This window comes from Lepisma saccharinum, chromosome 7 (genome assembly GCF_977018435.1).
Source record: "Lepisma saccharinum chromosome 7, izLepSacc3.1, whole genome shotgun sequence".
Taxonomy (NCBI): Eukaryota; Metazoa; Arthropoda; class Insecta; order Zygentoma; family Lepismatidae; genus Lepisma; species Lepisma saccharinum.
The window spans coordinates 10,185,792-10,211,666 of record NC_139235.1 but is presented as its reverse complement, the minus strand read 5'-3'; the positions used below and the strand labels follow the sequence as shown (position 1 = coordinate 10,211,666).

General features: G+C 37.8%; 1 protein-coding gene across 1 annotated transcript in view; it reads right to left on the bottom strand.

Moving 5' to 3' along the window:
• LOC145989727 (uncharacterized) overlaps positions 1-25,638 on the bottom strand; it is a 233,195-nt gene extending 207,557 nt beyond the window's left edge. Inside the window, exon 1 of the mRNA XM_083124993.1 lies at positions 25,385-25,638. Coding sequence (XP_082981119.1) covers positions 25,385-25,465 — 81 coding nt within the window. The 5' untranslated portion in view covers positions 25,466-25,638. The remainder of the gene's footprint in view (positions 1-25,384) is intronic.
• Between the last annotated feature and the right edge of the window lie 237 nt (positions 25,639-25,875).

Below are 25,875 nucleotides of genomic sequence, written 5' to 3'. Positions count from 1 at the left end.
TCGAAGTGTATAGATCCAATGGATCTTTATTGGACACCCAAAAGCAGATAGAGAAACTGCAGTCTTGTAAATCAGATTCCTCATTTTCAACATAAATGTATTACTATTTTATTTATCTACCAGACCAGGAGTTTTATCTGGTACAGTTCTCGCCACTGATTGATCTGTCTTCTGTGATCTGTTGTTGCCAAACTACGTTTCAAGCAAACGAGGTGACTGATTGCGCTATTTCAAGCACTTGAGAGCAGTGATGTTCCCAGCAGGGAAATTACCCAGAAACGGGGAATTTTGGAGTAGAGAATTGCAGAAAAGGTAAAAAGGGAAAAACATATATGAGAGAGAAACGGGGAAATTTAAAGTCTGGACATTGATGCTCATTTAAAATTTTGATTTATTTTCTTCAGTTTTCCCTCATGAAAAGAATAACTTAATTCTCCCTTTGGGTTGTTGAACCTAATTGCTCGGTTGGGTCTGGGGAACATGTGGTAGCATCATGCCATACATCTGTCATTTACCCGGAAAGGGCCCTCCGTTTGGCCAGAGGATGCCGATCCCTATATAAGAGCTTTCAACTTGGAAAGAGATCTCATTTTTTGGAGGTTACTGTGTGCAGTGGGGGTCTGATTTAACGTATGATAACCCATTATTTTCGACTATTCATTGGTGAATAGCATCGTTCATTGCCCTTTTGCAAGACGATTAACTGTTGTTGTTAAAGAAAGTAGTTATTTTGTATTCCAGTTCTAAAACGAAATGAAAAAGAATAATTTACTGTAAAATGCACGAATCAGGTCAGAACGTTGTGCTTCCATATTCTACCTCTTAATCCAAAACATAATTGCTTCCTTGATTTTTTTTTAATTTCCCGAAGTGAGATAAACACAACGTAAGATTCATTACTAAAATTTTCACATAAGTTAAATGTGAAAAAGTAAAGAAAAGCAGATGTTCTGAAACAGACGCACCTGTAAAATTTTTAAACGGGGTGGTTCAACTGTTGAAATATAATTTTAAGTGCAATCAGGAATAGAAAATTGCAAAGAAAGAAATATTGTCCATTTTCTACAGTCCAAGAGGGGAAGGGGATTTCTGACCTTCATAACCTCCAATAGTGTCAGATATTTACTCATATGGTATATCTTTTAAAGATACAATAATAATAATATTAATAACAGTAAATAAAAACTAAAATTTTAGTTGATTACTAGTTTATGGTGAAAATTATTTTCGTTAATTTTACTGTTCAATGTTATACATATCAATAGCCCTCAATATATTTTCGTCTAGATCTGTATAATCCTAAAGCGAAAACACGTTGAACCACAATACGGGGATATTTAAGCTCGGAAAGGGAAGTTTTCGTCATTCGTAAGGGAAATTGTAATTGAGTCCAGGAACAACACTGATTGATAGGGCAAATTCTTTTTATATAGAAAATGTAATGATCGTATTAATTCGTTCAATTGCTTTAAACTCTATAAGCATTACAAAATATTCGACTGTGGTGAGAATAATCTATTGTTCAATCTTCTCTTGCAGCAAATGTGTTTTACGACAGAGATAATTCGCAAAATCTTCTACAATTTTACCGAGGTGTGTGTATGTTATTTTATCTTTAAATCATTTAATAGATAAATACAATATTGGCGCCATCTGTTGAGCTAATTTACATCTACTTGGAAAGGTGCGAGAATTTGGCCCTCGCCGTGGGAGTTGTTGGCTGAAGTTAGGACTCATTTGGGTAATAGCCATCCATAAAAGAGCAACGCAAGGAGGGTTCTGGAAAATTGACTCACAAAGACGACTCTTCAAGGGTTGTAAAACGTTAAGACCGCTTCGGGATCTGAACATATGCTATCCTTGGAATTCTGCTGCAGTCGAGCGGCGCATGCACGTGAGGGGGAGGGGTGTGCGAAGTCCTCGAGGACGACAATAGGGGAGCGAGGACGTCGCGTGACGAAAACTGGGATAAATTGTCGGAAGATTTCCAAGGAACAGCAAGAAGGTGTGTTTCTGGATCCATTTGCGTGTGAAAGGAGGACTAGGTGGTGGGAACGCATGGGAAGGGAACACATATCTTCAAAGATGTTCTCAGCCGTGTACAGAAGGCTTCCAGGAGGCTACCTTATGCAGGCGTGCTGACCTTAGCATCACCTTGACTAGAGTCAATTATAGCAAATTTGATGTAGTATTCGTGAGGCTATGGTGCAAGTTTAAGGAAGCAGCCTGGTTAAGATTGGGGGTTGTGACAACTTCAGCTATTTCCTACCGTGCAAGTACTCGTTAATGCCACCGTACTGGGTAAAGTGGGCGCGTGTATTAAAGTGGTTGACCGTCTAAACTACTGCAGCTTGAGCACAAATAGGACCTCTCAAGGTTTGACTGAACCTTGAGTATTTGTCGGCGATGACATTTGGAAAATGGTTCTCGTTTGCAGAAACATGCTATACTTGTTTATGCTTTACTAGAGATGAAATTTGACACGCACCTATTGCTTTTTGGGTCTTCTTGTTATGTATAATGTATATACTTATTGAGAAATTGGGTGGGGGTCAGAAAGCGTCAATGCTTCTGATTGATCCGGGAATCACCAATACTGGGATTTCTCAGATAGATTTCTAGAGGGTAAATCAGGACTAAAACCCTGCTGCGTGATCTCTTGTGCAGGATTTCTTAACCTATTTCTCTCTATAAGCTTTTTTATCCAAGCTTCGAAGGTATACCAATACTTTTATCAGTGGCGTATCCTCCCATGTTAACACGTTTAAGTGAGTGATTATGATGTAATTGATGAAAGGACACTCACAAACACCCATGCTCAAGCCAAGATTCGAACCCGAGACCCCTGGCGTCGTAGCGCGATGTGCTGACTGAAGAACATATTGACGCATCATAAGCGTACATTGAAGATGTTCTCTTGAAGAATATAGAACATTTTATTAACTATACTATTCTGAATTACTGATGCAAAAAAAATTAAAATCTGAAATTTTGAAACACGCTTTTCCCCATTGAAAGAGCTTCTCCAGCTCTTGCCAAACTACAACGTAACTCGCTTTTATCACAATGGTCATCATCTCTTGAACTGGGGACCTCTGTTGTTTACTTCCACAACAATGCATATCTGGAGGCAGGGCGATTACAGCGCAGCGGCTTTCATCATTATCCTCCGTTCCAGCAATCTCCAGCACGTCCGCTGGAGAAGAATGGACCACCAGATAACGGATACCAAAATAAATGGTATCGGGAAAGAGTTAAATGCAGGGGTAACAGGACTCCATGTAAGATAGAGCTATTTTGAGAAGGAGGAAAAACATTCAAGGAATGCGGGTGAAAAATGCAAAGGTATTTTAGTACGCTTTTTCCGTAAGATGATTTTGACCTGGGTGTTGATAAACTGGTAAGTTTCATCCATTTTTTGCTGAGCTTATTAGTATAGTTGAAGTCCTGATTCTAACGCCAGTTCGGTATATTTGACACAGCTCGGGAGGAAGCCGACCTGTTGACACTTTTACTTGCAGTGTTTAGACATTCATTTATTCAGTGCAACGTTATAGCTACTCCAAAGATCTCCACATTGTATAAAAAAAATAGCGCAACACAATAGCCCAATCTAGAAAAGATAACGCAACCACACGTTGTGAAATCTCTAAAGAAACTGAGTTGGCAACATCTAATTTACTCCACGTGGACTTGACAAGAGCCGTCTGTTCCTAGAACGGACGCTATTGGTGCGAAAGGTTTGAGGGGAGGATATACTGGGCTCCACGCGGACGTGGTGGGTGGTTGTTTACTCCTGTAACAGAGGGATCTTTCTTTGAAGTAAAGTAGCGTTCGAATCAGGATTCCAACTTTACGAGTCTGCAATCATCTTAGAGAAATAACTGGAGAAAGAAATACACACAAAGAGAATTAGAGACAAGAGCAAACACAAGTTGGAGAAGAGGAGAAGAGAATGGACACTGAAAACGGCTAGGGAATAAATCAGATGGAGGGGGGGGAGAGATAGAGAAAGAGAGAGATGAAGAAGAATGAATAGAAACATAGGAAAATAAACGATTTCCATCAGAAGAAAAGAGCATAGTCATAATCGCAGCATTTGTAACTTAGAAAGCGGAACACATATCTGTCCTTTGGTCCGGTCATGTGCGAACCCATAAATGCATCATTTTGGGTGATCACAGAGAGAATGTCCATCTAGATATTTGGGGGTCACTTGAGCTTATTTTTAGCACGAGTAAACAAAGAAAAACCATGTTGAGTTTTAAGTTCACTTTATGCACATTTATACTAATGGGTACTTGACCTACAGTTTAAAGTGGGACCCGAATAATTATGTTCCTCCACCTGGCATCGAACCCGAGACCCTTAACTCACAGTGCGACGACGTTACAACTACATAAACCCATATGTACAAATGAACTTATGAACAACGATATGTCTCATTCATCAGCTAATTGTAAAACGCATTTGATTGGCAAAATCTTTTGAATATAACACTTACGGTCAACCAGAAAACTATAAAATGACTTGCTATTGAACCATGCTTCCTTTTGCCACCGGAATAGTGAATATAGATTTCAAAGTTATTTTGCAACAACTTTAAAGTCATCCATCTCGTACGGCTAAAGTTCTAACCTTTTATTACACCCATATTTAAGTTTGGATTCTTGAATATAACATTGCGAAGAAACAGAATAAATTAACATGATGAGGGACAATTTGCCTACTAATGTCTTTGTCGCCCGCTGTACATCGGAACGTATTTCTGTACCGAAAGCCGACGAACCAGTTCACTGGAACAAAATAGACATTTACGGCAATTTCTGTCTCCGAAAACAACTTGTGACTGTTGCAAAGAAGTTTTGAATAACAAGAAGTTGAAAGTGGTAGTAAAACGTATTTATTTTCATCTTTGCAGCAACAGTTTCCACAACTATCCAACGGATATTTTCAAAAGTATGCTCTTACACCTGGACTCAGTGCCAGTATAATTCTCCGTGTGGTCATGTATTGTTCTGTGCTTGTCACTACGTGTGTTGTTCAGTGGCGCATCCACAGAGGGGGGAGGCATTGTCGACCCCAACCTTCGACGGAAGTCAATTCTAGGGGTGCAAAGGGAGGCAAACATTGACGGCCAAGGGCACCTGCAGGGGGGCACAGGTGGAGAATTGCCCCCTTCGATTTCAAATTTTATGCAAATAAAAGTATATTTCGTAAAATGTTCTTGCTCGCTTCGGTCGCAAACCCTCCTTATCTCGGTATCGTCAGGTTCAGAGCCATAGCTAGGGGGCGGCGGGAGCCATGGATGCGAGCGATCTAAATGAAAAAAGTTGTAAAAGAGAGAATGCCATGGCGTTCAGTGAGATTATTTGTGTCATATTAAATCAATATTCTTTTCAATTGTAAAAATTGGATCTAAAATGTTCTTGCTCGCTTCACTCACATTATATTTTTTTTATGTAATGTAATGTATTTAAATAATATGTGTTGTATATATGTATTAAATAAACTTTGAATACGTACACAATTATGTTAGCATGTTGCATATGTATTTTCTTATTTTAAGTTGTTCCATGTTGCATATGTGTAAAACATGTGTTGCACATGAAAGTTATACATGTTATATGTACAAAAAGAATTATCTTCGGAATGCATTTATCATTCATTTTCTGCCATTCAAAAATATTTCAAATAGTTTGTTCCAAACAAATGCTATAGTACCGACTTCTACCCCCTCTTTGCGTAATTTATGAGGATAATAACGTTTTTGATACTACTACCACTAGTAGTAGTAGTAGTAATAATAATGATAATAATAATGACATTATTGTTATTATTGTTGCTGTGGTACATTTATCCTGGTACTCCTACTCCCCCCCCCCCAAGACAAAAAATCTTGGTTGCGCCCCTGGTGTTGTCATTTTAGTTATTAGACTGTGTGCACCTTGTTTTTACATAAGAATTTGCGCTTCCATAAATGGAGTACTGATTTTAATTCTCAGATTTTGTTTCACTTCGTTCTTGGTAGGAAGCAGCATGTATTTGTGATTTGATTTCAATTCACTGTCTTTTGTTTTATTTTACTTCACTTTTCTGCCACTTTGCGCCACTGTCTCTTTAATTATTCTGTTTTAGCTAACGGGCTAACACAGGAAAAACTGTTTTACTTGAATTAACAAAACACGGTTGCTTATGCTTTTCGGTAGCAAACAAACAATTTCGTAAACTGTACCGTGTTTGATAATTTTGACTAAGATTTTTTGATAGCTATAAAACAAATGTGCACGAATATTAAAAGAATTATGTTCTGGTAAACAATTCGTCACATATATGAATAAATATTTTTCTTTCACGAAACTATATTTTGTTTATTCCAAACCAACTTTTTCATCTGCGAAAGGTACAAATGGCATCAGTGCTGATTATTTTAACAAATGAAATACAAAGTCAAACTGGGCCTCAACGATGGTGTTGTTGTAACTTCGTCACTTTTTAGTCAAGGCATTCCCGGCTCGATATCCAGTGGAGGCATTTAGTGGTTCGGATCCAACCTTAAACTGTAAGTCCAATCCTGATTAGCCTCTCGGTGCATAAAGTTGAACTTAATGAAACAAAACTCAAAGGATCCCGGGTTTGGTCGTCGGAGGAGGCACATTACACAGTGGTTCGGACACTAGTTGGTACTGTAGGTCCTGTCCTGATAAGCCCATCTGAGCTTAAGTGTACTTAAAAGAAACAAAGTAATATCGAACGTTCAACTCCTCTTGTGAAAAGATAGATTGAATGATTTCATTTATTTTACTTCGCTTCTGTGCAACTTTTCGCTAATTCCAAAGATTAGACAGAGATACCGGGTTCGAATCACGGTCTGGGCGTTTTTGTGATTGTCCCTTCATCAATTTCATCATACCATCACACATCCTCAATTTCGCGATTAGTCAAAAGTGGCAGAAAACTAAACTAAACTAAATCAACCAATGCAAACATTATAATAAGTGATGATATGATAAAATTGATGAACGGACACCCATACTCCGGCCGGGATTCGAACCCGAGACCACCGGCGTTGTAGCGTCCGCCACGGAGGTCTGCCCATTGTGAAAATACTTGCGGGGTTGTAAGACAGGGTTTTCTCAAGAGACACGCCGACAAAACCCAATTAAATATTTTGAAACGCTCGTTGCATCACTTTGTACATTTCCTGTGTAGATCTTATGTAATGCCAAGAACATCAAAACTGACAATATAAAGAAAAGAGAATTGCTTTGATGACGGCCAATACAGCAGAGGAGAAACTCCAGGGGCACAGCTCCCGGTGTAATACAACCAAGTGAGAAGTTCGCGTAGGTTAGGTTGGAGGGTGCATCACGTGTCGGCTGGCAGCTTTCACTTCGCCCAGTGCGTGGTAATTAGGACAAAGCGGAAAATAACACCGTCACAAACAGACCGCACCATCCACGGTGTTGCGCACAGAACAATGACGGAGAGGAGGAAACGATATGGCGAGCAGTGTTGCCAACTGGGTTTGGATTTCGTTATCAGAGTTGGATACACTGAATAATAGTAGCCTGGAAACTGTGGGCATCAATGAGAGAATCCTCGGTGGAAGCTTTGAAAAACCGTGGTGGGGCTTGATTCCATTCTGACATTCTCCTCCAGCCCAGGGTGCAAAATCCTTCGAGGAGAGGGTTCTTTCCCCCATCAACAATATTTTGCTTAAATATATCCCCAATAAAAAATTCTGGAGATAAGATATTTTTGTTGTAACAGCAAACATAAGCAATTACTTTTGACTCCAAATATATGTTACTGAGGGTAATGTCTGTCTCTCTGTGTGTGTTGCATGCTCGTTCTCTCTATCTATCTATCTATCTCAAGAGACCATTATCAGTTCTACATTAATAAAATAATAATAAAACAAGAATGCAAGACAAATATAAGTATGAATTCTAATTGATTTATATTAATAGAAAGCAGAATGCACAAACTTATACACAATAAAACATTTGAACAAATTTGAAATTAGTTTGCTACTTTATAAATATCTCCTATACACACATATAAAGTAACAAATGAAGTCCTTTACATGTATATTTATTAATAGTATTAACATATATTTAAATATTTATTAATTTACTTTTATATGGAATAACATACATGCAAATAATTCATATTGTATATTAAATAATTAATATATATATATATATATATATATATATATATATATATATATTTGTGTGTGTAAGTGTAAATTAAGCAGGTATGGTTTTTGGCACCATATATATAGATATGTTTTTTCATAGAAAGGCTTTTTGTAGTAAACAGCTATGTAAAATATTTGAACAGTTTGATTAAAGCAAATAAAAAATATATGCAAATACATATTTTTCTCATTCTAATACTATGAACCTACTATGGAAATGTTTGTTGAGTGTTAATGAAAGTATAATACATAATTTCAGTAACTTCTCTTCCAGTGAAAATAAAACATTCTGGATGTACTATATAATCGTAACTTAAAATTTGTTTATAGTCCTTGTAGTTGAATTTTGGCAATTTCTTTTAATGATAGTTTGCAAAATATCATCTGCCATGTTTATTTACAGTTTAATGATAATGACACTATTCACGGTTAAAGTATTTTGGATACTTTTCTTCACAAAATGTTTGATATTCTTGCCTATAAAAATTATTGAATTTTAAATCAAGATAATTTAAGTATGTTTATAGTTTACATATTAAATTTCCCATCAGTACATATATTTTGTTTCTTTCATTTTTTTAAAAAAAATCACCTGATTTAATCAATCCACACCGTGATTTCGCACCGTCACTCTCCATAATACTTATTTAATTTTTGTTATTTTGCATCACTTTTTTGCCACTTTTGGCTAATCATGACGATCACAATGAGTTGGATTAAATTGTTGAAGGGGTACTTACTCACAAAGAACATCCACGACCAGGAACTTAAATCGTGAGATCACCGAAACCACCGCAATAGTGTATTGAAACAACTGTGATATGTTAACAACAACTGTCATGCAATAAAATTTAAACGCTAAAGTACAAAAGAAAGACAACAGGGTGGAGGAAATTTCGGGATGTTAGGGGAATGCTGGATGTTGATGGGACACTCAACCCTGAACATGTAGAGTGTTAAAACTTTATGCTCTTCTCAGCTTAATGATTTTATTAATATTATTCTTTCCTGCAATATGTTACAATTCCATGTAACTCCGAGGAAATTTCTGATATTTTTTTTATTATAATATAGTGATTGAACAAGAATTACAGTAAAACCTTGTTAAGCCTGACTTCGCTTAATCCGGACAGGCAAAAGGCAAGAACAGCAGAATGCAAGGTTTTAAATGTGGCTAGAAGTCAACAAGAGAACTTCCCAAAGAAAAGCCAGTCAACCACAAAGTCCCGCAGACTTTGTACTGTACTTTATAGTGTACTTAGGCCTATGCCCTTTAAATACACAATAATAAACGTGTTTTGTTGCTATAAACGGAGTTTTAATGCACTTTCTACTGTTCTTTTAGGTTATTTCAGTTAATCCGGACTTTCGTTAAACCGATCAACTTTTATTATTATTACTTTTATTTATTATTATTATTACGGCAATTGTTGTTATTATTAGTATTATTACTATTACTACTACTAATGTTTTATTTAAATTACATACATTTGTAATTTCCATATTCTGTAATCTATATACAATTTGCATAACTGTAAACTTACCATTAATTCATGTAGACAAAAAGCTGTTTTTTATAGTTAGATAACCAGTGTAAAATAGGCTGCACGCTTAAATGTAACCCTATTTCAAATAACAATAATAAGAAGAATAGTTGCTGTAACGTAAATCACGAACAACAATATTTTTTGTTATAAAATATCTCTACAATTTGACCATTCGAATTACACTAAAACTTTCCAGAAATCTCAGGGGGGACATGTCAGTCCGGGATTCGAACCCGGAACCCCTGGCGTCGTAGCGCGATGTGCTAACCACTCCGCCACAGGGACCGGCCACCACTGATTGTAGGTCATCATATGGTATATTTCATCACTTGCAACAATCATTTGTTGATCAAGGGTCAGAATAACCATGAGCATTTACTGCAATGGATGACATTCAGTGAACAATTTCCCCCACCAGTGCCGGATCTACAAACCGCAAAACCTTGCAATGCGGAGGGGGGGAAGCGGAGACAAGTAAGCCTTTAGGGGGCTCTCAGCCATTGACATAGTAGAGGGTTCGTATATGCCTATGTAAAAAAACAACTTAGTTACTCAGGGGTACAGGAAGGAATACAATATATGCAGGTAAAAAGAAAAGTTATATTCCTTGTGCATATAGCACCGTGCCATGAAGGCACATTTAGAGAATGTGGGGGTAGGGCCCCCATATTTTCGATGTCGGCCATCTTGGAGGTGATGTGATCAGCACCACGCTCCGGATACCATTTGAGTTGAGGTTGGGTAGACCCTAGAGCTGCTTTATACGGGGCTAAAGCCGGAAAAATTCCTACCTTAGATAACCCACCCCAGATTTCCCGCGTGGCAGTCAGACTAGAATCAAATCAGGTTAGAATTTTACGAGAAATGCAGGGGTGAAGGTTTCTTCAATCTATCATTAATCAGGAAAAATTTATGACTGCATGATTGTAACAGGTGTGAGAAAAAAACAGTGTACTATATATATAAATTTTGAGTGTGTGTGGGGGGGGGTGAGTGGTTGGTTGTAGGCAGTGATGTGCGTTTACGCGTAAACAACGATAGTCTACATTCTACACGTAGACTATTTTATACACGCGTAGATGATGTAATCTATATAAACAACATGGCGAAAGGTGATAACTTAGCAAAGAGCGCTGTGGAATTAAAAGAAAATTATACTTTGTATTAGTTACTGATGTGTGAGGAGAACTTTTCATACTCTTTCTTCCAAATTCGAACAAGTTCTCATCAAGGAAGAAACCTAATATAGGAAATATTCTAGTGTTTTATGGGGAGAAGACCACTTTTGCCTCACGACTGCCATCTGTCGTTGTTTTTTGCATACTATTTATTTTCTTCCATAGTTGATAATAGAAGAGAAGAGAAATTTTGTTGTAAATAGGATTCTTTTCATTTCGTTAGGAACCAATATAGTTGAAAATGTCACTTTCCTTTCAAATGAACTTTAGATTGTCTACGTAGTCTATGTAAACTACAACCCAATGTAATCTACGCGTAGATTACGTGTAGACAACGCATGTAAACGTAAACTTATAGTCTACGGCACATCACTGGTTGTAGGTAAGGGGGCCTTTGCAAATATTTTGCGGGGGGGGGGGGGGGGCAAGACTTGTAGATCCGGCACTGTCCCCCACAATTCATTACGCCATATATCGGTCAAACAGATCAGATGCGTTGAAAACATGCCGGGTAATCATTGTGCGTATGGTGTTCGCAGAAGTGATTCAAAGTATGATTATCGTGTGTTCTTCTTACCTTTTACGAAGTCCGACAGAAACCGTGAAAAGTGGTGAAATCCAAATTTTCTAGCTGTAAGAAGACTCATCATACGCTTTCCTTAACAGACGCGAACCATTTTGCCGGATTTCTACCCAGAGTGCACTGCGTAGGGTAACCATAATTTCTTGTCACCCCAAGGAGTTCAGTTAACCCTCGCCCCTGAAAATTCGGCTAAGTCTACTTATAAACTTATTATTATGAATGTATTATTTATATTCACCTAAATAATACATCATGAACAATAAATGAAATATGATATCCCGTTGTGAAAAAATATTAATTATTATAATCTCGGTATGGCTTACATATAGTTTCTGGTTCCTTTGGTTAGTCCTACGCTGAAGTTGGGAATGCTAGAAGTATTTATTAGAAAAAACAGTCTTCTTGAGAACAGTGTTATTCTTCACCTACCGTTCATAAAACTCCCCCAAAACTACCCCATTTCCACGGATCTGTTGCACAACGTGAGATTTTGAGTTTGTGTAAAAACACAGGAATTTAAAATCTTCTTCCAGGTCTGTATTGGAACTACATGTACGCTTCTTGGCCATGCTTATTCACTGTTCTATAAATAATGAAACACACACAAAATAATACATTTTGATTGTTATGAAGTGCTTGAAACACAGTCCGGATGTTTTACCAGCGTTGCCATTATGCTAGTTTAAAAATTCCATCAACATTTATTATTATTATTATTTATTATTATTCTTTCACATTTAGACTTGGTTTTCAAGTTTAGCTACTCCTAGACTTTTATAAAACTGCACAAATAGTGGGCTTGTAATAATATCGACGAGACGGTCGGGACACTATTCTGGATGACGTCAGGTTAAATATCATCCATTGGCTCTCTTGGATTATGAACCGAGAAATCGTCACTCTACTCTAGATTCAACTTTTCTATTTTTACATTTTCCTTTAGTTAATTAAGCACTTCCATCAATCAAATCTAATCGATCAATTTACGGATGGAATCTCTAGATCAGAGTTTCGAAAAGCTCGTTGAAGATCCCTTGGAAATTATCGACATGGCATTTCAAGCACTTGATGTTGCTTAACCGTTTCTGATATCATCCAATTAATATGATGTGGGGGAAAGTACTTCATTGCTTATCTGAGTCGCATGTTACATGATGCGTGCTATATTATTTCCCAGCTTAATGAAGCAAATTCCTTTAATGATTCAATACAGGTCTTTCATGCCTAACCGTCATGTTTTCTGCATAACTTGGCAGTGATTGGTTGGCTTTCGAAATAGTTTAGGGCTTCTTTCTTGTATGTGATTTTATCTTAGCGTCGCCAGTGATGGGGGCGGGGGCAACCCCCTTCTCTCCCGATCAAACAAAAAACTATAAAAATCAATGCTTGTTTAGTTCAAATATGCATTTCTTATGGTATTTAGGGGTAAGCCTCTGTCCCTTCACAATTTGATTTAATTTATTTGACTTCGTTTTTCTGCTACTTTTGATTAATTGCGGAGATAAGGATGACAAATGATCAGGACCTTTACTTTTCGTCAATACATATTAAATTCTTTATGTTTTTGGCATTAATGTCCTTGTCTGGACAGTTTTTACATACACGTAAGCTAGATGAATACGTGCTGTTGTATCTCTACATAAGCTGCTGTCTTCCCAATGATCCAAATCTAATCCTTGCCTTCCAGTAAGTTCAGTAGAAATGAATTACCATCGATTTGATACAACAAAGGGTGAATCAGGCGCGGATCCACGGGGAGGGTTAAAGGGGCAATCGCCCCTCCCAACTGCCGAGCTCTTTAATACATAATTATGCATAATATTTATCAAAACTTAACTGGCCTGTCTTTTATCACCAACTTTAACAAGCTCGGGAATAGTTTTTGTAAATGATCTAAGCCCATTTTTTTCTTATATAGGCTAATCGGAACTGGACCTACAGTTTAAATTTGGATCGGAATTACCTTGCAAGGCGCCTCAAAAGGTGATCGTATCCAAGACTCCATGAGACAATATGTTTTTGTTTCTTTCTTTATTCATTTTACTTCTTATATCTGATCGTTCAGATTACCATGAGAATGGGAGGAATTATCAAAATAACGATATACAATAATAACGAACTATTACATCCCTGGGACCCTATTTTTCGAAAGAAAAAAAAATTAAAACGCTAACCTCTGGCACATAGTTGATTCTGCTCAGGGTGCGAAATCACTGCACATTGGTAGGAGGGAAGGAGCAGAAAGACAGACACACATACACAATATATATATATTCACGTATATATAATGTCATTAAATAAGTGTCGATTATTAAATAATCAAATTATATTATAAAATATACAATGTATTATATTAACTGTCTTTCATTCAAAATGTAATTGCAAATTGAAGATTTTAATGTACTACTGATGCTATGAACAATGATTTGCGTAAGTGAGGAGGGGCAAAAATTAAGAGACATTAAGAAAATAAGAGTTTCCAGTATAAAATTCACATATAAATGCTATTACGTGTTTTATTAATATATTTATATACTTCGGGGTTGCTAACGAAAGGCGATGAGAAATGGAGAAGAAATAAGTCGGTCTAATTCCTGTGTTCTGGGGATTTAGTTCAGTGTCCTAAGAGATGAGGCTCTTTGTTGTCAACTTTTCTTTTTGTATGTTTTCGATATTAGGTATTCCAGTCAAGTATATTCGAATCCCAAACTAGTTGTTTATGTTTGTTGTTAAAACAAAAACTCTCTCCCCGGGAAGAATTTGGTGAGGGGCGATTTCAGGACAAGATTGTTGGTGAGGAGGAATTTCCTCGGGATTTGGCACCCTGTTCCTGCTAACAGAATCATATATTCTTTATATAAAACATTACAAGTGTAGTTTGGAATTGATTCTCGGTGAGGTGACTTACACCGTACACAACTGAAATTCGCCACTGTCAACTGTATCTACTGGATTCGGCACTGGGATGAAAAAGTATATTTTCACTATTTGATTACTTAGTAAGTCCTTCGTATGATCCTTGCCCTAAATTTGCCCTTGGGAACAGGTGATATACTACAGCAAAATACATAAGAACCATCAACTTCGTAAGACAAGTACTGACGTAACATGGAGATGTTATAAAATGAAAAAAAGGACTTTCCTTCGTAAGGAAAAGTCTTGCCTATGTAGAATTTTTTTATGCAAACAACGCGAAGAAATCCCGAAATAATCTCACGGGTGAACCAAACAACATGCATCTTCCTGCATTATTTTGAAAGCAAGTGAAAGTGAGTAATAATGCATTAAAATTGCAGCTATCCATCATACGTTGCGTTCCGTTCTCACAGTGTATCATTTAGCCCAGCAACTCTTCTGCATAAGAGAAAGTATGTTTCACATATGTGTATCTGCATCTCTAAGTTCACTGGAAGTACGCTACATTCAAGAAAACACATAGAAAGATTTGTTGTTACGCTCCACACATTCTACATGCTTGTCTTTAGAATCAGAAGGCAAATCGAAACACTTTCTCCATATTCCAATTGGGAATCTGGAATGCAAATACATCTTCTGCACATCAATCACAAGGGAAGCCCCAATTTTTTATTCCGGTTTCAAGTCTACCATTATAGTATAGGAGCTAGACGAGTTCTGTTGAAATTTTGAAAGCCATTCTATTTGTTTATATGAACTCTACTATATGTAGTCGTTTAAAAAAAAAATTGGTCACATGATCTGACTTGTGGTCATTTTCTAGATATTTCCGCCATCTTGTTTTTTAAATGACTCGAAAAATCCAAGATGGCTGAATTTTTTTGCAAAATGACCATCGGTCAGTTCACGTGACCATTTTGTCATTTTGCCAAAATCAAAATTTTTGGCTCTCAAATCTTCCAACAGAACCTTCCCAGCTGCTACATTAAAATTGAAAGCTGTCTATCGAATAATTAATTTTGTTCAATTTACCGTACAGCTTTGCTTTTCGCGACTTTTGGCTAATCGAAAAGGTGAAGATGAGGAATATGATGAAATTGATGGGGAACACTCACAATGAACACCCGCGTTGGAATTCCAACCCCTGGTGTCGTAGCGCGCTGTGTAACCACTCGCCAAAATAGTCGGCTGAAAGGTGAATATCGATTGCTCTCACACACAAATTTGGATGCGAGGCCTCTGCAAAAGGGACTTTCGTGTGGGTCAAATTGGGCCACAAAATGAGAAATTGTACCTAATCACGGTTATAAAATGGTCATATATGGGACCTCGTTGTTGCCCCGGGCTTCGACACACACGCGCACACAACATACATAAACATTTGTATATGGAGGGGAAAACGCTGCTGCAGCTACCAGCGCTTGCAGCAGCGCGCACTGCTTTGCTCCTCCCACGCGCTTTCTTCCCTTCTCTGCCGATATGCGTGGAGATGCTCCACGCACTAAAGTGTAATTCACAAACCCTGAGACCTTCTGTAAACAAACAGTCTCACCGATTCGATGTATCACTCCGCGGCAGCTGATTCATGACCGCCGACTACCACAATCATCTGCTGTTACACGCATAGAACTCGCCATGTTGAAAGTGGCACTACTTCCTTGCTGTTCACATGATTATTTTTAGAAAATAACCAATGTTATAAAATATCATTATGAACACAAATCTCTAAGCTCATTGAAAGTTACCATGCATATTCCTCTAAAATGTTAACACTTATCTTGCCTTGCCATGTCACCAAGTTATTTTACGAAGTGCACTACATTTGGCGAAACAAAAATCGTTCTTAGGATGCTTGTCAAAGTTTCCAACCGCAATAAATTTACGAACTTTCTTTGTCTCGTTTTGATCATCATCATCAATATATTTATTGGATTTATAGCATTGCATATGGCTGTTTATGCCCATTATATATTTTATTTACATAAGATTCAATTTACATAAAATCTACAAACAAATTTCAAATACACTCCTATCTATATCAAACCTTAGAAATATACATTACCATGTTATATCATTTTGTCTAAAAAAAATGCAAGTAAAATACAGGGTGGCTCAATAAGTCACTTAACACCCTCAGTACAAGGCCACTGCGGCATGGAATGTGAAAATGGCGATGACCAATCGTTATCAGGCCAAGGGGGAACCACATTGGCGCCACCCACACGGTCGGCGGCCATCTTGATGTCCGCCATCTTGAATTCAACTTCAGAATTTTAAATGGGAAGGGGGTCGTGCAACATATCAAAATGAACTAGAATTTCACGAGAAATGCAATGGTGAAGGTTTTTTCGACGTATCTTTAACCGGTAAAAAGTTATGACTGAATTCTTGTACCAATTTGCTCCTTTTCGAGGTGTTAGAAAAATGCCTTAAAATTTGTTTGGCGCATCGGTAATGCATCGAGATCAAAGTGACGTCTAGGGAGAGAAGTTCGCATGCCATTGCACACGATTTTAATCGGATACATCCATGAAGAGCTGCGCATTATGAATGGTTGTCGCGAACAATTTACAGTGTGACGCTTCCATTAAATGAAAAGTCCTTCACAGTGACAAGGCTAATGTTTATGTTCAGAAGGAAGTTCATAAACAGAATATGCGACCCTTGTCATCTGATAACTAACTTTGGACAAAAACAGGTTCATAACGTTCCCATAAGTGTTCTGGTGTTCTTCCCTATTGAAAAAACTCTGTAAAAAGTACCTTCTTTCATAAGCAAGGATGAAAAAAACTGCTTATTTAACAAATCCACGTAGCCCTAAGCATTTAAGGTTCCGTTGATGGAAAATTGACTAACCAATCGTGTTCCACACAGCACGCCACACCATTAACTTATCAACACTAACCATTCAGCTTTGATCTGTCGAAAATGGGTTATCAGATAAAAAGCATCGAATATTCTGTTTATGAACTTCCTTCTGAACATAAACATTATTAGCCTTGTCACTGTGAAGGACTTTTCATTTAATGGAAGCGTCACACTGTAAATTGTTCGCGACAACCATTCATAATGCGCAGCTCTTCATGGATGTATCCGATTAAAATCGTGTGCAATTGCATGCGAACTTCTCTCCCTAGACGTCACTTTGATCTCGATGCATTACCGATGCGCTAAACAAATTTTAAGGCATTTTTCTAACACCTCGAAAAGGAGCAAATTGGTACAAGAATTCAGTCATAACTTTTTACCGGTTAAAGATACGTCGAAAAAACCTTCACCATTGCATTTCTCGTGAAATTCTAGCCCATTTTGATATGTTGCACGACCCCCTTCCCATTTAAAATTCTGAAGTTGAATTCAAGATGGCGGACATCAAGATGGCCGCCGACCGTGTGGGTGGCGTCAATGTGGTTCCCCCTTGGCCTGATAACGATTGGTCATCGCCATTTTCACATTCCATGCCGCAGTGGCCTTGTACTGAGGGTGTTAAGTGACTTATTGAGCCACCCTGTATATTCAATTCGCATGCAAGAAAGAAGCCAAAATTATGGAAAATGATTACTGGTGCAAAGAGTTAACCATAAAGTTGAAGCAATAAGTACAAAAGAAAGAGCATTGGGTTTAAAGTGAGACGTCATTTGTGCCAGCGTATCCCATACTACAAATTGGCCGTTGTTTTACCTTAGGTAATGAATCCTGTAACAACGCTGGATTTTCGTGTGGATTATTTTACTTCTATGAGTTTGCAATGCTTTCTGCATGCATGTGGTTTTGTTTACAGGTCTCAGGGTTGGTGATTTGAACTTTAGACACATCTGATATTTCGTGATATACCGACTCTAAAACCTCGTAAACAAAACACTAAGAACACGCGAGTGTCAACGTGCCTTGTTTATGTAGGGCTTTCCACTGGTCCGGTTCACAAACGAAAGCTCCTGACGTCTCGGCCTTTCAATGCAAATGAAAGAAAAAGTCGACGCATTCAGGTCGCGGCGAAGGAAACCTGATTTACAAGGTAGATAATTTGCTGCCACTTGCTACAACCAGGCGTTCGTAAAATGGCTTTGTTATTCTCATGGAAAGTCCAAGTTATGGAAATCTGTCGCGCTATAACGGGACATAATACTTCGATGGAATTCCTTGCTGCTCAGGGTGCTTAGTCATTTAATGAGTCTCGGGTTCGATTCCCGTTGATGGTATTAACGTTAATTGCAGTATCGTTAGGATGGTGGAAGGAAAGGGGCGAAGAACTGAGAGTATAGTTCTTGCCAGGCTTAGACATCCCTGCTCAATACCTTTCTGCAGATTCTTGCAAAGAAGTTTGTTTGTAATAACCAAAAAAATGTTTCTCGTAACCAAAGCGTCGTTTAAATAGGCGATAGATAAACAAGCGATTGTTCACCAGGACTAAATTATTTTACTCGTGATGTACATTTGTTCATAATTACGAAAAAAATTGATCAAAATTACCAAAGTTGGTAAAGAGTACCAATTTTATTGGAAAATGCTTAACAAAGCCTCTCTGAAAAATACTTGTTATATGCAAGTTAAATAAGTTTAACAAGTGTTTAAAAGTTAATGCCTTACATGTGTCCATATATTTCAGTTAGCCTTCACTAAGATTAGCTCCGAAATTCTCACTTTATGGCACATCAGGTAATGAATATCAGAACTACTCTAACTTGTTCAGTGGGATCCATAAGTATTACCGGCAAATTGTCCATCACCATGTTCATGCACTTTATTTGACCTAATAAGATCTTCAAGAATTAAAACAAAACTAAAAACAAGCTGTTGACAACTTCTGCACCGGCACACATAAAAATCCATCGCTTAAAAACCCATAGGATGTAAGAGAAAAATTAATGAAAATAGTCATGGACAATTTGTACGGTAATACTCATCGATCCCTCTGTACGTACTCTATAGAAATCTGAAAGAAATAGTACTAGGGACGTTCAATATATAAGTTTCCCGGTGCTATAAAATATTGTATAAAGCAATGCCATTAAAAAGAAGCACATGGTTGGCAAGCGCCATCCTTCGTCTACAAGGAACAACAATCGATTCGTTATCAGACGTGAAGGCGCATGCGCTCAAGGGTGAAAAGTAAATGCTTGTTCGGAAAACGCGGGCTCGCGTCATAAGGAGTTCAGAAGCATGTATGCTAAGGGCGTTCTGCTTATGGACTTTTGGAACGAGGAAGAATAATTAATGCTGACCGTTATTGTCAAACATTGGATAAACTGAAAAACGCAATTCGACATAAGCGACCAGGTCTCCTGTCAGCTGGTGTCATTCTTCTTGACGATGACGCTCGCCCCCACTCAGCAGTGCAAACACAACACAAAATTGAAGAATTGGGGTGGGAACGGCTGCCCCACCCTCCACACAGCCCCGATTTAGCGCCGAGTGATTTCCATCTTTTTCCGGTGTTAAAGTCTGAATTGCAAGGTTACAGTTTCGAAACAGATGAAGAAGTGAAGCGTAATGTGAGAATAGTGTTCAATAGCCAGAGCCCTGATTTTCTTGCAAAGGGTATGAATAAATTGGTGCAACGGTGGGACAAATGCCTGAATCTCTATGGGGATTATGTGGAGAAGTGAGGAAGGATCCTCCTACACATGTATGTATAGTTTTCTAATGTACCTTAAAAATATTTTTTTTACAGCATAGGGAAACTTATATTCCATTATGAGTTGAATGGAATAGCAAGGATTCATCTGATTGGCTAATTCTCGCAAAGTACCTTAAATCAGAGAGTGGAATGTTATGATTGTAGCAGCCAAGAAATATGTGAATTGGCATGCATAGCTAATGATTAATAATGTAAAATGAAAAGTAGCAGTTTCCTCTTTGCCAGAAATGTCAATGTACTTCTGTAATTGATGTAGTACTGCTGATAACAACTTAATGTGAAGGTATATTGACGGGATAATATGGGGAAACGTTGCAGTCCTTTAATTGCTTATTTTACTTTTACGGGAGACACATGAATATCATGCACCAGTAATTCCGGAAACGGCAGATAAGTCGAGCACTTCAGAAAAGCATCCCTCGATAGTATTTTTATTTCCATAATATTAAGGTCTAGATGTTGTACATATCTGTCAATATATGAAAAATGCATTTATCATATTCGTGTCCTCTTCGGAAGAAGGGCGGTCAGTTGGAAAAAAAACTTTCATAAAACTAAAAACGCGACAGGTGGTCGGTGAAATGCTGTTGAAGTACTAGATGTAACTAGCAGTGTTATGGTAGTATGAGAATGCTACGGTAGAGTTAATTGTACAATTGTAGAGTTGCAATATTATCAGAGTAAGTAAAAAAATCAACTCATCGATAGACAACCCCTCCCCCTACTTACACGGCGTACACTTTGGTGCTTGCTGTTTGTATTCAATTCTCAGAAGTACTCGAATAGTTCACTTTATGCATAGTATGTATAACCAATCAAAGAAATTAACAATGTTTTCAAATTTCCTTTAATTTTCGTATACCAGCCCTATTGAACAGCCATGATAATTATAGATTTAGAAAATAATATATCTATAAATTAAACGAAACTTGTTAGCAATGATTAAAATAATGAACATGTCTAATTCTGAGTTTAAAAGAACGAGACATTTTTCGCAACACCACTGCAGTTCAAAAAAAAAGTAGGGACAGTGATTAAAAACTGTCCCAACAAAATCGGGACGTCGGGTAGCTTTGCATCAATGGTTATAAAACTAAAATTACTCAATAATGCAGTCAGCAGTCAGAGCCTGCGTATCCTCCACGTACAACCCATTCGTTTATGCAAGGACGAAATCGAAATTCTTTCAAAATCTGAAAAAAATCGTCAATGTTATTTTCGTGGGATTTTATAGGTTCACATTCTAATATCTCATAGTTCGATGGGGGGGGGGGGCATGGCCTCTCATAGTCCCTCCCTGGCTACGTCTTCCCTTCCTCTTTGTACCTTTCATTACATCTCTTTATCTAATTCTTTATCCCTCTGCTTGTGTGTTTTCGCAATTATCGTTCTTCCATAAACGATTTCGCAAGCTGCTCGTTGGGCGAGCACTGACTACTTCACGGTACACCAGAAGAAGATTGGTTGAGAAACTGCTGTTCAGGAAAGTCAAATAATGGTGGACGTCCGGTTTCAGTGGTGGAAAAACCTTCGTAGTAAATCAGTTCCCGACCGTTAAAACTCTCGTAATGCTTCCTCCTGTTTTCACACATGAAGGAAGAAAAATAAATGTGACGTGGGAACTGAACATGGCCAACATGCGCACACAACAACAATAAGCATGTGCTTGACAAATGGCATGTGCTCTTCCGATCGCACCAACAACTCCTATTTGCTTTTAACACCCCTGATAACTCAATCTTGATCATGCCACTGGGGTCGATGTTCGATTTTTTCTGCATGGTTAGGTTAGGTTTGCTTCATTTCCTACATCCTAAGATAATGTTGACCCAAACATCGTGTATTTTCTTTCCATAATGTACAGTCAGCGGAAAAGAAATGGGACATAGATCCTGCAATACCCGTTTCCTTGCAAGGCGTTTTGTGTGTTGCCTAACTCTACGGCGGTGGCAGAAGTTGCCATTGAAAATTTACTATTAAAATCCACATATCGCCGTAGATTTAGGCAACACACACAACGCTTTGCATTGAAGCAAGTATTTCAGGAACTCAGTGTCCCATTTTTATTGTCAGTGAGTGTACGTACGTGAATTTCGTAGTTGTCTCGGATTCGATCATTTTAAAAAAGTTATCCGCTTCATAACGGATGACATAGCCGAGCACAGACTAATTTATTTTGGGGTGCCTTAATGGGAGTTTCAATTGCCTGTGTGGACAATGTTAGCCTATAATTGTCGTAACTTCATGAACCTTTTTCACACATACTATTAGGTACATGAAAATGACCTAGGTGTTCGCTATCGCTTTAGGACAGGTTTATCCATCATTATCACGATATTTATATTAAAATAACGAAAGCAAACAACTGCAAATTAGTATTGGTACAGAATAACCAACCCTTCTTTTTGTGAAGAAGCTCTGTACGATTTATAAAGTGAAAAAAAACAACATCTTTACTACGTGTATTATAGTAAACAATATCACCATCGGCGCGTGCCCCCTGAGATTTCTGAAAGAGTTAATGTAATTCGAAGGTGAAATTGTAGAGATATTTTATAACAAAAAGTAGCAAAAAGCAGTATTTGAAATAGGGTTACCTATACTTAAGCTTACAGTCTATTTTACGCTGATGGCTAACTATAGAAAAAAACAGCTTTTTGTCCTACATGAATAAATGTTAAGTTTACAGTTATGCAAATTGTATATCGATTACAGAATATAGAAATTACAAATGTAAGTTTTTTTTTAAAAAAATATAAATAGTAGTAATAGTAATGTAATAATAAAAAAATAAAAACAATAATAGCAGTAATAATAACAATAATAATAATAAAAGTTTCTGTGACTGCCCCCCTGAGAAAAAATCCTGCAGGCTCCCTTGAATAGCACATTGTTTTGGAGAGAGAGAGAAAGAGAGAGGGGGGTGAATCTCATATTAAAAGAAATTCCTTCTTTTTTTAAACATTATTTTAATGGTAGTTTCTATTTTTTTTTATTTGGAGAGGTAAATGTTGACCCCCCCCCCTTCCCGTGCGCACACCTATGCGGATGAAACTAGTTCAAATGTGTAGTCTTTCTACATTTGCGTCATGAGCAGAGACCGGATATTTCACTAAATGCCTGTTTTGTTCCCATGATCAGAATCACACAGAAGTAGGTTTCAGGATAATAAAAATCCTCTGCACTGCCTATACCGGTAATTGGCCATTTAGATTGACTGTTCCCATTTCGAAGTGCCAGTAAGTGCGTATAGCGGTTTCAAAAAGTTAACAAAATAATGTTTGAACTGCATTTTTGTTTAGCTTTCCCCACAGGCCGCTGGCGTGGGCAGGGGGAAGCTGAGGGGGTTACAGTCCCTACCGAAATTTTGAGAAAATCAAAATTTTCAAATGATAGCAAGAAAGAACTGAAAAAACCAGTGGCAAAAATGACAGTGCACCTTAAAATGACTCCTGATTTCTATTTTTGTCTCTGTATAACTTCTAAAACCAAGGTCAAAAATGATAATTACGAAAAAATCCTGCATACGTCAGTACCGCAGAAAGGTGATTCCCCTCCTGAACGATTAGAAGTTAACAATAAAGAATTCAATATACATTAAAATAAAGAGCTCCCTTGAAATCTCCAATGTGCAACAGGTGGCAACTAGAAAAGAAATCATCCTCCCACGCCTCGATAGTGCGTTCGTCCGCCAATGCCTTTTTACCTTATTAAAGCTCCTGTAACTGAACACGTTTCCACCAACTCGATACCGAAGTTTCAAGGTTCGAATCCCGACACGGGCATGGCTGTTTCTTCGTAAATGTCCCGCCATCATGAATTCAGAGCGTCAGGTTAGAACATATAATTTTTAAATTCATCTGTTTAATACTGTTTTCATTAAATCAAAAAAGGATGCTACATTCTGCATGCATTATGGAATTATAGCCGTTATGAAAATATTACATTTTGTATGAGGAAATTTTAATTTGAGGTTTTTCGTCATTTACAATTTTGTTAAGATAATGCCTATTATTTTAGTGCTTAGAAATCGAAACTCGTCATTACCGAAGGCAGGAACGTGCCCTGGAAAAATATCGGGGGAGGGGAGTTAATTCTCGTTAATATAGGTAATTTGATGCTGTAGCGGTTCTTGAGCTTAAGTGTGACATACACTATATATGACAGAATGGAATCTGAACAACATGGTAACAAGTGTTTAACACATCACCAATGCTAGAACCAGGAATATGCTAAATCTTACATTTGAGACAAAGCCTTTTAATATTCAAGGGTTTTTACATTTGGATAAATGTCGTCATTGGTAAAATACGACGTGCCCAGGAATTTTGAAAAGGAGGGGTTATGTATACTTTTTCTTGGTAGTCAGCCCTCATTTTGTCATATTTTCCTACCTTTGACGTTCTTTTTTTTAGGAATACTCGGCCAAGGGGGGAGATATAACCCTCATCACCCCCCCCTTGGGCACGATACTGGTAAAATATACTTTATTTCGGCTATTTATTAGGTCAAATAAGTTAACATAGGAATCTGTCAACACTAATTAGAAACTGCACTAGATGAAAAATGTCAAAATTTGCACATTGCAATATGTAACCGTCTTTCTGTTCTTTGCAGATATTGAACGTAACATGCCTCATTGCTATAAGTGTTAACATAATTATGACTCTTGCCTTGTAATCAAGGGTTCGATACCCGGTAAAGGCACATAGTGGCTCGGATCCCACTTTAAACTGTAGGTTGAGTCCACATTAGCCTCTCTGTGGATAAACTGGACTTAAAACAACTATTCAATCAATCAATTCAATAATTATAACTCACCCTGTAGCCAAAATTATATATAATATTGTTAATTAGTTTTCAAAGGAGAAAAAATATAAAACCTTATGTCTTCTATTCTAACCTCATTTTCATTACAATACAGCGAGAGAGAAGGGGTGGGAGTGGAGATTACTTTTATGTTTGTTTGACAGGATTTTTAGTACATGTTTATACATTAAAACTTGAGGAAACAGTTTCCTTGTGCTTCTGTACGTATATTAAGGCATGGCAACGTCTGAAGGACATTAGATCGAACTGAGGATTCAAGCGGCAAATTTCTGCTTTGTAAGCACCAATAGGTGCATTTATGCAAGTAAGTGTCCATAGCTTATGGACAAAGTTTGAAAGAAATGCTGATTATAATGGAAACGCTATTGGGATCCATCTGTAAAACACCACAGGAAAACACGATATGATTCACAGAACAGCTCGAATCGCGAGCGCCAGTGAAAGTTAACGAGAAAGCCAAGAATGAATTACAACACACAGACTCACCTGGAGCAAGCTGGTGAATAAGATAAGGGTAATCCTCATCACGGTCATTTCAACGATCTTTTGAGTCCTCAAGAGTTTCATTTTGCTAACCCACAATCCCTGAAAAGGCACCACTACGTATCTTCAAACATACCGCACGTTTCACAACATAACAGCGACCACAATGCACTTCCACGTCCTGTAGAATTATTCCGACAAAACACTCCAAAAAGAGACCGTGCACTTTCACAACACCTTAGGTACTGAAACAATCTCGCTGGCCCCCTGGTGGCGGTTCGGTGAAACAGGTTTGTGGAGGAGAAAAACGTATAAAAAAAGGTGGGGGGAAAAGCACGCAGGCGAGGTGTTCCAGGTGCGGTGACATCATCGAGCGAAGGCGTTTCGCCATTGGCTGCGGAGACTCCCACAGGTAACTACGTCATAGAATGTGGTCAGTGATGATTCTCAGTAACTTCGTTCCGTCACATTCATGTGGAATTAAAGCACTTGTT